Source organism: Lagopus muta, chromosome 1 (assembly GCF_023343835.1).
Source record: "Lagopus muta isolate bLagMut1 chromosome 1, bLagMut1 primary, whole genome shotgun sequence".
NCBI classification, from domain to species: domain Eukaryota; kingdom Metazoa; phylum Chordata; class Aves; order Galliformes; family Phasianidae; genus Lagopus; species Lagopus muta.
In genome coordinates, this window is record NC_064433.1 from 171,028,707 (window position 1) to 171,043,221 (window position 14,515).

General features: G+C 40.6%; 1 protein-coding gene across 3 annotated transcripts in view; it reads left to right on the forward strand.

Annotated features, from left to right (window-relative positions):
* Positions 1 to 14,515, forward strand: part of DCLK1 (doublecortin like kinase 1) — a 233,272-nt gene that overhangs the window by 109,944 nt on the left and 108,813 nt on the right. For all 3 annotated transcript variants that reach the window (XM_048948495.1, XM_048948485.1, XM_048948525.1), the window contains exon 4: positions 8,150 to 8,249. In XM_048948495.1, the coding sequence (XP_048804452.1) occupies positions 8,150 to 8,249 (100 nt within the window). The remainder of the gene's footprint in view (positions 1 to 8,149; positions 8,250 to 14,515) is intronic.

Sequence of the window (14,515 nt, forward strand, 5' to 3'; positions counted from 1 at the left end):
TAGTGAGCTGTTGCTGCTGAGTTTGAGTCTGAAAGTGTTTCTAACTGCTGGTTATGGCGCTGTCATGTATTCACCTGGTGGGGAGGAGTGAAACGGGCTATTTCAAGAGCCATTTCTCTGATATATGCTTCACAAGCCAGTTGTAAAGGCAGTGTTGCTGTGTAACTTCAGCCAACTTGAACCTCTATGGTAACATCTCCTCTTCATTTACAGAGGGCACTCTTGTAATGAGAATCTCATGATAAAATGCTCTCCTCCTCTGAAAAGCTCTCACAGCTTGATGATGCAGTTGTCACCATGGAGATTTCATTCCAGTGAAAAAGAATGAATTCAGTGCTGTTCAGCTTCAGAAATGTGTAGCAGATACCTCCTGGTGCTGCTGGCTAAACCACCACCTGAGGAGAGAACTTGGATCAGAAAGTAGAATAGGAAGCACACCTATGCCAATGATAAATTTTATTTTTGTAGGTGACCGGATCTCTAGAAGTGCCATGTGCATAACGGCAGATAATGTAAAAGGGCGTGAATAACAGCCTCAGAGCCTGAGCCAGCCAGAAGAAAATAGATTGGCCTTGAATTAAGGGAAAACGTGAAGTGTAAAGCTCTGTGGATTTCTGTTGAGGCCTAATACTTTCACTTTAGAAATGAGATTGTTTTTCTACAGTCGCATAGTCTACAAAGGACAGAGCAGGCTGAGGTGCCTCCAACATATACATATTAGAGATTAAAAAAAAAAAGATTGATATCAAATGGATGTAGAAACAGCCAGGATTTTTCTTCCTCCTGAAGGCCTGATTGTTATGTTTGGACTTGTAGTTTCACGGTAATGGCCTAAAAAGTTATGACACCAATGCTGAAGGATAGATTTCCAATTCTTCTGAAACCACTGAATCTTTTTGAATGACTCGTGCTTGCTTTACTGGTCTTTCTGCAGCATCGTCTGCTAAGGGACGATCTATACAGTAAAGAATGCGTTATGAAGCTGAAAAAAGCATTCAGAAATACACTGTGAAAAGTAACTCTATACTGTCCAGGAGATAAATGTAATATTAAAGAAGGTTTTTTGATCCTGTAATTTTCTTAGGATTATGAATTTAAACAAAACTGTTCTGTCTTTTCCTGTGCAGTAAATTTGTGTGAATTTATAAGCTCTCAGGAAAATCCATAACTGTCAAAGGGTTGCCAGAGGTGGACGATGCTGAAGTAAGTTCAGGATCTAATCTGAGATGTTCCCCCAAGAAGAGATTGACAAGCAGTGGGGAAATTGATAGCAAAATAAAATAAAACAATAAAATAATTCAGAGGTGGCAATAGTTGGAAAAAATAATTTGGTTGAGGAGGAAGATAGAGAGAAAACACGTACATTTAAATCTTAAGCAGGAGCTTTGCATTATTGAAAAAAAAAACAACAGAAAACAAAACATAAAAGAACAGAATTATAATGAATTTCTTTTGAAGTAAAGGGTCTTGCTTAAGATTTAAGCATTGTGTCTGAGTGGACCAAAAGTGTCAGGAAGATGAACAAAAAATATCACCCCAAACCCTGTGTAATAAAATATAAAACCGTTCAGCAGATCAATGAGTCAGAGTCCTGAAATCATGAGTCATTCAAACACTAAGGTTTTTCCAAGGATAATTTTTTTTAATGTCTTCATCACTGGAAGGGGAATGAAAATCAAACTGAATCTCTGAAATGAGATTATTTCAGGTCCACAAAGGTGCTTTAAAATCTGTGTAGAACTTCCTAGCTGACTGACAACAGGAGGACATTTGCCACTGCCTCTCTGAATTCTCCCACGCTGGAATTTCTTTCCACATGAGCTTTTTTCTCTGTCCCCCTCTGAGAACGTCTTGCTGCCCACATCTCATCTTATGTTCACTTTCCTTCCTTTCTGCCTTATGTTTTCCTTTTGCCATCCTTCGTTCATTTCTTTCCAGAAGACTCCTATACCCCCTTTCTGAGTTCTGCTTGTATCGTTCTGTATCTTTTCTTTCTTGTTCTCTTCATTTCTTTGTCCTTAATTTTCTTCCCAACCCTTCATCGACGATATTGCCTTAGGGCGCCCCAGCTTGAGATTTTCTCATTGCTCATCCGAAACAGCTTTCAGAGTCTAATTAAGCTGTTGTTATAACAAGGAGACAAACACACAAAACACCCCCTTACCCCCTTGCCCTCCCAAAAGGCAACATATGAAAATCATAATAAAAGCATTAGAGTTACTAATGGTGGTGGTGGTATGCTGTTGCTCGTGCTGTGAGCTATTCGTGAATGCAGAGGAACTTTTGAGTATCGGATTCTTTTTTACTAAAAATTTTCACTTGGTATAAACTTGATACGTGGTCAACTTTAGAACAATAGGAAAGAATTCAAATGGCTGTGACAGAGAGGACACACGCAAAGAATTTTCTTCTATTTTTTTTGTGTGTGAATACTAAAACATGAATTCAAGAGGTCCCTGTCCTTGCTATATCCAAAATTCAGCAACTTTAAGAAGTGATTTCGTCTGTAGTTTTCATGCTTCTAGAAAATGGGTTGAATCCTTCCCTTTTCTCCTTCCCTCCTTCACCTCTTCTTCCTTTCCCTTGCTTCCCTTTCCCACTCATTTCCCTAAATTTCTCCATATTCCTCTCCCTTTCTCTGTAATTCCTCCAAAGCATGCTAACTGCTCTTTTTCTCCTGCAGTGTGAGACCAAAATCAGCTAAGTCCTCTACAAGCTGCTGTTCTTTACTCTTGGGTTATCTCTGCTCCAATATGTATAGCACAATTTCTTGCATCTTTCTGTAGGTAGCAAAAAGAGGATTTTCACAATAACATTTCCAACTTCAAAGAGGTAAATATGAATACCTTAAATACTTCAGGCTAATTAAAGGATGAGAAAATGTTCTGTAACAGCTGGAAGATTTCTCATTGGTTCCAAGCACTCTCCTGTTCTGGGGAAAGAGGAAAAAAAAACAAAAAAAGAAGAAGAAAAAGTGCATGAAAATTTAGACAGGCCTGTGTTGCAATACAAGTGCAGAGCCCAGGCTGTTTGATTCCTCTTGTCTCCTCTGGTTTTCTAGTGAAAGCACCAGACTAATGTCTGAGCTGCAAAATCATGTTGGATTCTTCCCACATTTACCCCCTGATAGGGCATACAGAATTCCTAAGTTTTAAGTTGTTTACTAGGACAAGGAAGATGGTGATTTGAGAGAGGGATCCAGGCTTCAGCCCGTAAAACTTTCTCAGGTAAGCGCAGCAATTAAAATTTCTTCTGCCTCCCTCCTGTTTTGCAGCTGGTGTGTACTGCTCAGCTAGTCTTTCTGATATGACTTGCATCTTGCCCAATGCCTATTTTAGTGACCAGTATTCTTCGTGGCTGTTGACTTCTGTCTTGTCACTTGAAGGATTGTAGTGCCTGAGACTTCTTGTTCTCTGGTATTTCACTGTTAGCAATGCTTTCTACTAGAGAGATGCCAGCAGGTTGTTTGTGTACAACTGTCACTACACAGCACTAATAGTGTGAGGGAAACATCTGTTTTTCAGTTTCATTTTACTGAAGTTACATGTCTGACTGCTCCTGCACACTTTGTTTTCCTCACTGTGAGAATCATCCTGCTGGAATATGGAAGAAAAAAAAAGATCTTTACATAAAAGGAGAAGGATTATGTGACTTGGAAACAACAGAAATGTTTGGGGAGGCTTTTGTAATATGCTTCTTAAAACACTGGCTAATATGAAAGCTGATCACGTGCAACAGAGCACACTGACCTCTAGAGCACTGTCATGGTTCAAAACAGGTGATGCAAATCCTTGATCTTCTTAACTGTAACTTTTGAGGAGCTGTGATTTTCAGAAGTGAAAACAGGTAATAAAAAGCAGGTCCTGCTGCTTACTTTGATGGCTGAGTGTGAATAGAAAGTACTTGCAGATTTCTGGTGAAAAAGCCTGAAGGTGTGTGCTTATGCATTTGTTTGGTATCTTCTGAAAAAGCCCTGCAGTGTAACCTGCAAGGAGCTGGAGAGCAGAGCAGGCCAGAGATGTTGTGACAGAAAGGATAGAAAATGGCTGCAGATGAGGCAGCAGACAGTTATGTACAGGAATTTTAATTCCCAAATGAATAAAGTATGTTGAGTCAAGAAGAATGATAAACTTTAAGAAGTAAAGTTTGAGTGCATCCTGAGAAAGACGGAGGTGGGCAAGAATGCCAGGGGGCCTCTATGGTTCAACAAGGACTTGTTTTTGCACAAAAAGAAATTCTGTAGGGAGTGGAAGCAGGAAGGGGCTACCTGGGAGGAATGCAAAAAAGTTGTCCAAGCATCCAGGAATCAGGTTAGGAAAGCTAAAACCCAGATAGAATTACATCTAGCCAGGCACATAAGGAGGATCAAGAAGAAATTCTACAGGAAATTCTACAGTTACAAAAGGAAGACTAGGGGAGATATGGGCCCTCTGTGAAAGGAAACCGGAGACTTAGTCATAAGGGATACAGAGAAAGCTGAGATGCTCAGTGATTTATTTGCCTCTTTGCAAAGGCTCTAACCAAACCGCCCAGGTTGCAGAAAGCAAAAGTAAGAACTGGGAGAAGGAAGTTCTGCCCTCTGTAAGTGAGATCAGATTTGAGACTATGTAAAGAACCTTAAGGTGCACAAGTCTGTGGGACCCAACAAGATCCATCCGTGAGTTCTGAGGGAACTGGTGGAAGAAGTTGCCAAGCTGCTGTTCATCATATTTGAAAGATCATGGCAGTCTGGTATAGTTCCCTCTGACTGGAAAAGGGGAAACTTTCTTTTCAATATGCCTCTGTGCCTGGCACAACCACGGAGCAGATCCTCCTGAGGACCCTACTAAGGCACATGGAAAATAAAGATGAAGTGACTGGTGGTAACCAACATGGCTTCACCAAGGGCAAATCATGCCTGACAAACTTAGTGGCCTTTTATAATAGAATTACAGAGTCAGCGCATAAAGGAAGAGTAACAATGTCATCCACCTGAACTTGACACTGTAACACATGACATCCTAGTTGCCAAATTGGAGAAGAATGGCTGTGGTGGATGAACCACTCACTGGATAAGGAATTGCCCAGATGGTTGCACTCAAAGAGTTGCAGTCAACAACACAATATCCAAATTGGAGACTGGTGATGATTAATGTTCCTTAGAGATTGGTGCTGGGTCTGTTGCTCTTTAACATCTTTATAAGTGGCAAGGATAGGGATCGAGTGCACCCTCAGCAAGTTTGCAGACAAAATGGAGTGGTGCAGTTGACACTTTAGAGGGAAGGGATGCCATCCAGAGGGACCTGGACAGGCTTGAAAGGTGGGCCCATGTCAACCTCATGAAGTTCAGAAAGGTCAAGTGCAAGGATTTGAAGCTGGATTGGGACAGTCACAAGCACAGATAAAGGCTGGGTAGAGAATGGCTTGAGAGCAGCCCTCAGGAGAAGGATTTGGGGTTGTTTGATGAAGGATTCAACATGAGCTGGCAATGGGCACTGGCAGCCCAGAAGGCCAACTGTGTCCTGGGTGGCATCAAGAGAAGCATGACCAGCAGGTTGAGGGAGGTGATTCTGCCCTTCTGCTCTTGTGAGATCTCACCTGGAGTATTACGTCCATTTCTGGGAACCCCAACAGAAGAGGGACCTTATAGTCCCTACTAGCCTACTAGTACCTGAAGAGGGCTAGGGAGGTACTTTTTATAACTGTGTATAGTAGCAGGATAAGGGGAAACAGTTTTAAACTTGAAGTGGATAGATTTAGACTAGGTATTAGGACAACATTCTTTGTGAGGATGGGGAGACACTGGAACAGATTGCCCAGAGAAGCTGTGGGTGCTCCCTCTCTGGAAGAATTCAAGGCCAGGCTGGATGGGGCTGTGAGCAGCCTGGTCTGGAGGGAGATGTCCCTGCCTATAGCAGGGGTTGGAACTGAATGCTTTTAAGGGTCCCTTCCAACCTAAGCCATTCTATTATAAAATAAAACAAACAAGTATATTTAAGTATAAATTATTTTTCTGCTGAGCTAATTTTATTTTCTTAGTTGCATACGAATTGCACTGATTAAACCCTAGATGCTTTAAGTGTTAATCTGCGTAGATTTCAGTACATGCATTTTAATGTCTTGTTTTTACTTGAATGAAACCTTCTGAACAGAGTATTTTTTTAGTTTTGTTTTTTTTTAAAATCCATACAATTTCCAAATAAGTATTTTTAATTCATGCTAAAATAGCTCAACATTTTGGGCTACTTATTGTTTGTTCAGTTCTAGTGCTCTGCTTAGTGTAAAAACAAATGTAAAGATCATTGCTCCCTATAAGCGTGTCAAACTTGGGATGCAAACAGGAAATTGTAGGATTTTTATTGTCATTTTGAAAATTAGTGGCTTTGTGCATGTGGGAGAGGTGGTAATTTCAGAGGAACTTGATTGAAGGGAAGAGATGTTTGAAACTTGGTGGGTGTATGGGGTAGGAAGACAGGCAGGATATGTCTTGTGGACAAAAAAAAATGAAGATGGGAACTAAGTGAGTATATAAAAAGGTTGCTGAGGCTGATACACTAATAGAACAGAAACTGAGTAGGAACATGGGAAAAAGATCCATGAAATATTTACATATTTGATGTTAGTGTTCAAATACCATATGGTGTGTACAGAAGAATGTTGGTAGGGACAGGGCTGGTGGACCTGCATTTAAAATGATGTGCGCTGCTTAAGAACGAACAATTTTGAGAATACTTTTCCCTCTTCTCTGGCATTTATTTCAGCTAGTTCTGCTCTTGATTTTCTCATTTTTCAGCTGCTATTTCTCTATTTCTCTACCGTTAAAATAGTTCTAATGACAAGTCTTACTCTGCTAGCAAGTCACAATATGTATTACTATTTTTCTTTGTTAAGATTTTCCTAGCATTCAGATTCATAGCTGCTGTAGATGCCAGAGCCTCCTGACATATGTCTGGGAAGCATGATGTGAATTTTATAGCCCCTCCATTACCCGTGGCTGGAGGTTGGGAAGTGGTGATGGTGTGTGTTTTGTTTTCATGCTGAAGTCTGCAGAAGCCTGTCTGGCCTCATTAGCTAATTCTTTCACTTCTGTTTTTGTAGGCTTCAAATACTGACTTTGTCTTTGCTTTCAATGAGGGGGGCGAACTGCTTCAGCTGGACTGTTCTCAGATATTTTGACAATTTTGTAAATGCTTCATGTGTGAATTTCCTGTCTGTGTGCTCTTGACATGAAACTGAAATTTATCTGTTCAAACATTAGCGTACTATTTAATTGCAAGACATTATAACATCGCATCCATGTAAGCAAACATAACCTTTTAAAATTGTCTTGTAAAAGAGGAACAGTACGTAATACTGTTTACAAAGTACATTTGGTTTTTTAAAAGTAGTCGGATGTCTAAGGCATTTTTTAAATTCTTCAAAACTGTATCACTGAGTCCATAGTCAGATTAGTGGAAAGCTACTGATTATTCTTTAAAGAACAACAGTAAAATAGTCATATAAATAGAAATACTAAACTTTTAAACAGTACCTTGCGAAGTATTGTAAGAAAATCTCACGCAGGAACATAAAACTGCACCAACCTAACCCTGGTTATTCACATTTGGGAGCGGAAAAGGATGACCCTTTTACTCAATTCCAGCTCACCTGATTGTTCAGATTGGTGCCAATGAAGAAAAATTGCACTGACTGCTGACGGAGATGAGGAATGTTTGACGGAGGCTCAGTTCACCCATATGAGTTTCATTCCTTGTCAGCAAGATTTTGCAGAAATAATTACATATTGCATCCAAAACCGTTACCTATATTCGTGGCTGTCAGCGAGCAGAAATGCGGTCGCATAAGGAAATCGATTATCCGCTAACAGCTGAATGGGACCTTATGCGTAATCAGAAGGCATTTACCTCATACCCATTGATGCACCATGTAATAAATGTGACGTTAGGGCTTTTTGTCTTATCTCTCTCTTCCTGCATGTCCATAAAAGTGTTTCTCACTTGTAACAGATGGTCAGAGCACAGCTTTGAAATTTATCTGCAGATGAAACCCTGTTGATTCCATTAAAAGTGAAGAGTTTTCATGCAGATGGAGACAAGGAGGGATTTATTGTTTTTACAACTCCAGTGATGAGATGTTTCATACAATGCCTTCCTTTCCTTTTTGCTTACAGGTGATGTGCCTTCAGGATTTCTTTGGTGATGATGACATTTTTATTGCATGTGGACCGGAAAAGTTCCGTTACCAGGATGATTTCTTGCTGGATGAAAGTGGTAAGAGAATGTATCTTAAAAACTTTTACAACCAGAGTAAAAGTGCTTTTTGTATCATGCTAACTAAGCCAAAATTGAATCACATATTTTGATTTCATAAAGATAACAAATATTTTTTTTCTTTGAATTCCAAATACTTGAAAATAAGAGGTAACTGAAAGCAACTTTAAAGCTACCGAAGCTGCTCATGCAACATAAAGGAAATACTAATTCCTGTACTAACTCCTATTTCACAAAGTCTTTCTCACTATTTTTGTATTTACTGTACTTCGTCACAGTTGCTCAACTCACAGTTCTAATATTTGAGATTTAGGTAGTGCTTCACAGGTAGTGTATGAAAGATAAATGTAATTAGCAAATGTAGATGAAGACATCTGAGAAATTCTGGGAATTCTGCGTTTCTCAGAGACTGGCTGTAAGAATGACTCGTTTGATATACATAATCCTTTAAGTAAAATAGACTTTATTTGCAGCTAACTTTGTTATAAACACTATTCATAAGTTATGAATGGCAATAGTAAGAAAAGAAAATCTAAGCTTTTTGCGTTTGAAAACAAACAGCTGCCATTTAACTTGAGTTTATTTTTTGTATAGAACAAGACCCAGAAAAGGTTTCAATTTCCCTGTTCTTTCTCAGGCTTGAGAAAGTCTGTAACGAACTGTTACCAAATTCTCTCTCTTTTTTTTTTTTTACGAAATATCAAAGGCTTCAAAGAAAAGTTGACTTGAATCAGAAAAAAGATTGTTATAACAGTAGCTGCTTCATAGCCATCCTGCCTGGAGGTGGAAGGCTACACGGTTTGGCTGCATCCAAACAAATGTTCCATTAACTGGTGTAGGAGCGAAAGAAGCCAGCTTGTGCACACCTCGTGTTTGAGCATATAGTGCCTGAAAAAGCAGGTATCTTTGCTACTGAAGGGAAGGACATTTTTTATCAGTCACAGGCAGAAGCAGACACACGTCTCATATTTCTCTGGGTGAGTCCTAGAGAACTTTACAATAAAGACAAAACAAATAGTGCACCAGGTTTGCTCTTTAAAATAATGAAATTGCTGTTTCTTCTAATGTAAGTAAATCAGAAAGTAGAAATGAAAGGATAACATCAGCTGTCTTTAGGACAGGATTTAGAAATGTAAGGGGGACATACTTGTGCATTGGGGGTTTTCTAGGTGGGAATGTGGCCAGCACTACGGTTTTTGCCTTACAGAAGTGGAGAGCTATGTGTTAGACTACATGGTCTGGATTCAGTTGTATCTCCTACCTAAAAGATGGCACTTGTGACTGCCCAGTGGCTCCTCACTGCATCCTGTGGCAGCTTTTTCCAAAGCTGACTCAAGAAGTACTGATAACAGATTTGTCTGAATCAAGTAACTTGTTCTTTTTTGGAGGTACAGTGTCAAAGTACAGTCATATCCTGACTCTGCTTAGTCTTTGTTTCACATATCATTATCTCTTTCAGTAAGCAGTATCTTTTTCTGGAAAATTTCCGCTTCAACTCACATTATGCTGAACTGAAAGAAAAAAAAATAGCTGAAAGTATTGATTGGAAGTAGAACTTCAGCAACGTGTTCTGGTGTTTGCTTTTCTAGTGAACATCAACTGTTTTGACCACTGGAGCTAAGAAGGAGAAGAAAATAAGACTGTTTCTGATTTCTTTGCAAAGTGCACATCACTGTTGCTCCGTGTTTTTGGGAAATTTTGGAATCAAGACAATTTGTTTAGGTTGCTTGCCATTAATAGCTGGTGTATCAACTAGTATGTATCTATTCGGTCTTTCCTGAGATAGGTGCAAGATTTGAACAGAGAATAAAAAAAGCAACGAGTTCTTAGCTTGTTTTACTTGGCAAATGAAGACTGTGTGATCACAGTGCATGTATGTATGTTCTTCATACACAGTATGTGTGTTCCTAATACACAGTTAACCTGACAACACTGAAATTATTACTGAGTGCTGTCTGACAGTGTAGGACAGGGAAAGCCTCTCTGATTCTCTGAAATGCTCTTGTTTCTGTATCTGCATCCCTCCAGAGTTTACCATTTTCAGCTGGGTGATGACAATAACAGTTGTGGTGTTGCAGCATAAGGAGTAAGGAAAAGCAAAATTTGAAAGTGTAAAGAAAGGGACAGAAAATAAATAAATAATCAAGGTGCTCTGGGCTCTTGGGTCAGAGGGAATTACTTTCATTCAGGAAGAATGCCCTATTTCTATAGTTTAGGTTCAGAGCTCCTGATAATAGTGGCGGGGTTTGTTGAAATTGGAAAATCAATCTGCCTACACTGGGATTAATCTTAGGTAAAACTAAGTAACTTACACTGAGAGAAGCAGCTGAGCCCATCCCAGCAGGTTCCTTGCTTGGTAAATAACATGTAGACCTATTGACACAGTAGGTGATAAATGTTTGATTGATTCAGTTGAAGGTAAGGGTTTAAAACAGTTTGAATGAATTATGCTACAGAAATGTCTGGTTTGCTTTTGAAAATGGCATCACCATGCCTGGTATGATTCTTATTATCTACATTGTATTTCTTAAAAGTTGTGGAACCAGCTTTTAGAATTGTACTCCAACAGGAAGGAAAACAACAATGAACTCATCAGTCTGCATCATACTTAGGCATCTTTCTATATCCTGCTTCCAGCACAAGACAGCACCTACTGAAAGTGATAGAATCAGGAATTCAGAAGAACTAGCCTAGAAGTGAGTCAGTTGTCCTGTCTAGAATGGAATTAACATGACCTGTTTCTTTTGTGACAGACACTTGTCAAGTGTGCCCCTTAAAATCTTCTGATAATGGGGATTCTGTAACCTCCGCAGAATTTCTGTTCCAGTATTGAACTCTCCTAGATTTTTTCTCAGCTGTCTCACCAGAGATTCCCTTGCTCTAAAAGAAGCCCATTGCTGCTTCTCTTATCTGCTGTGAACATGGAAAACAGATGATTGCTTTTTTCGTAGGAAATGTCTGTGGACTGTTATAAGCGCCATCAATTTTTTCTTCAAGTTGAACAATTAGTTCTGCCTTTCATTGGTTTGAAACCTGTCCTTCTTCAGCATGCTCCTTCTTTATATCATCTCTCTTCTCTGTTTTATGTATTTTTTAGGAAGAGGCATTGCATATCTCTGGCAGTTAAGAAAAGTAAGTTAATTAGAGATCCGTCAAAGAGCAAAATAAGCAGTCAGCACTATATATTACAGTTTCTCATCTCTTTCTTGATGTACAGATGGTTTTCGTATTAAGCACACTGCTTATCACATGAAGTACAGAATCAATAGACACCACCTCTGTCATAATTCCTAGCAGTCATCTCCACTTCTGACCTAACTGATAGATTGGATGGTCGCATACACTTCCATGAAGAGAAGTACAGATAAGGCATGAAAATGCGTGAGAATGACCACAGCATTAAGAAGTAAATATTCCTTTTTTGTCAAACAACCAGCGATGATTTTCTTTTCATAGGAAGGTTTTGTGGGAAGTGTAAGCACAGAAAAATTTTATTAATGAAGCACACCATTACATCAGCCAGCCTGTAAGGGAAAAAATTCCATGGTGTAGAATGTGGCAGCGACTGCTTCAGGCATTGTTAGCTTGCAGCGCTGGAAACTTTCCCAGAAATCCTAGGCTTTCTTTAACTGGTGGTGGTTTAGTTTTCTAAGAAGAAAAGAAGTTAGAGGATGCTTTTCTATAACCCTCAGCTTCATGTTGTCAGAGATTAGGATTTAAGAACTATACTCAAGAAAATATATGCAATCAGCTATTATTTAGGCACCTAAGTAGGATCTGGCAATGTAAGTAACCCAAGAGATTGCCCCTAAATGAAAACATCTTGGTTTATACAGAGGTTTCTTTCATAGCACTATAAAAATGCAACAGTTTTTGGCAATATCAAAATTAAATTTAAAAAAATGCTTTATTTTTGTGTTTAGTTAATGTTGGCTGTGTGCCTTCTGCGACTTAAGATTGCAGTTTATCTCCTAAGTGTGACAGAATTCATCACCTTGGAGATGCATCATGCAAAAAAGCTTCAATCTAGACTGACCAAAGCCAGTATCTGCCTCCAAACAGAACGTAACCAACATAAAATGACTGGGTGTAGAAAAAGCTTCAGATCCCTTGTCAAGAACACATGTTATGTCTATGGAAACAATGACGAAAATGACTCTTTTCTAGGGGAAAATTAGGACTGGAATCTTTGAAACCTAATTTCACTCTGACTTTGCTGGCCTGTGTTCGTCCTCAGCTCAGCATACTGGTGCCAGCAGTTTTACTGCATCGTCTTGCCAGAAGCAGACGGCTTGCCAGGAAAATCTGAGTCCTGTGATGTCCGCACACGTGTGTGTGCTGGGAGGCATGCACACGCATCTCATTCAGTAACTGCGGTTAGGGTCAGGAGTATCATGTTTATCCCTGTTAATAACTGTCAGGTTTCTGTAACCTTCATTACTCTGTCCTTCCTAAAGGGGGGAGAAAGGGGAAATTGGTTGTAGGATTTATAGGACAAAGACTGATGTGTTAAGCAGCTTTTGGCTGGACTTAGGAGAGGAGGGTATGCTGGCTGACTTACTCTGCCCTCATCAAAAAGTCGTGCTTTGGCAATTGGAAAATAATGGTGGGTTCTAGGGACTTTGAGATACAACTTTGCTTTCAACAGAGGCATAAATATAAAGTGTTCCAGCACAGTGTGATATTTTCAAATGTCATCAACTGCTGGGCCTTAGAGACATACTCTGTGTATGAGGCAGAAACAAAGGCAGGAAGGGACTAGTCCTCTGGTTGTATATTCCACTTACGCTAATTGTTCAGAGCGGGCAGAGTGAAAACAGCTTGCTTTCCCATGGATCTGCATCCAGTGCCTCCTTTACTCTCCTACTTCAAGATCCCCAGTGTCATCCCCCCACTATCATCACGTCTTAGCACAGTACCCTCAGCTCCTTCCCACTTGGTTCGTCCCTGCTTATCTTCATCCCCTCACCCTTCTCACTGCAGGGACATTAGTGGGGCATTCCTTTAATCCAGCAGGCTGACAGTTGTGAAGTTTTAACAAAACTGATAGAACTCTGCTGTCACTGAGATCACTGCAACTACTGCTATGTCGAACTCATAGAACTGTAGAATCGTAGAATGGCTTGGGTTGAAAAGGACCACAATGATCATCGAGTTTCAAGCCTCCTGCAATGTGCAGGGTCTCCAGCCACCAGACCAGGCTGCCCAGAGCCACATCCAGCCTGACCTTGAATGCCTCCAGGGATGGACCATCCACAACCTCCTTGGGCAACCTGTTCCAGTGCGTCGCACCATCTGTGGAAAACTTCCTCCTAATACGCAACCTAAACTTCCCCTGGCTCAGTTCAAAACCATTCCTCCTTATCCTATCAGTATCCATCCTTGTAAACAGCTGATCCCCTTCCTGTGTATACACTCCCTTCAAGTACTGTAGGGCCACAATGAGGTCTCCCCGGAGCATCTTCTCCAAGCTAAACAAGCCCAGTTCCCTCAACCCTTCCTCATAGGAGAGGTGCTCCGGCCCTCTGATCATCTTAGTGGCCCTCCTCTGGACCTGCTCCAAGAGCTCCATATCCTTCCTGTACTGGGGGCCCCTGGTAGATGGGGCCTCACAAGAGGACAATCACCTCCCTCTCCCTGCTGGCCACCCCTTTTTTAATACAGCCCTGAACACATTTGATCTTCCAGGCTGCAAGCGCACACTGCTGGCTCATGTCCAGCTTCTCATCCTCCAGAACCCCTAAGTCCTTCTCTTCAGGGCTGCTCTCAAGGAGATCTTTCCTCAGTATATATAAATACCTGGGATTGTCCCGACCCAAGTGCAGCACCCTGCACTTGGACTTGTTGAAACTCATTAGGTTTTCATAGGCCCATTTTTCTATCCTGTCTAGGTCCCTCTGGATGGCTTCCCTTCCTTCCAATGTATCGACTGCACTGCTCAGCTTGCTGTCATCCACAAACTTGCTGAGGGTGCACTTGATGCCACCGTCTATGTTGTTGATGACAATGTTGAAGAGCACTGGTCCCTAGACCACCCCTGAGGGACACCGCTTGTGACCAGCCCCCACACTGACACAGAACCATTGATCACAACCCTAACTCTCTAGAAAGTGTCTGATATTACTGAGTTGGTTGTGGAGAAATGCCAGGCTCTGTACAGACGGGCAGTGATCACAGTAGACTTGTTTGCCAGGGGAACCACGCTAGAATACAAATCTCCTGTATGCATTTTCCTGGTGAGTGGCTCAAATCTGGTTATGGAAAGT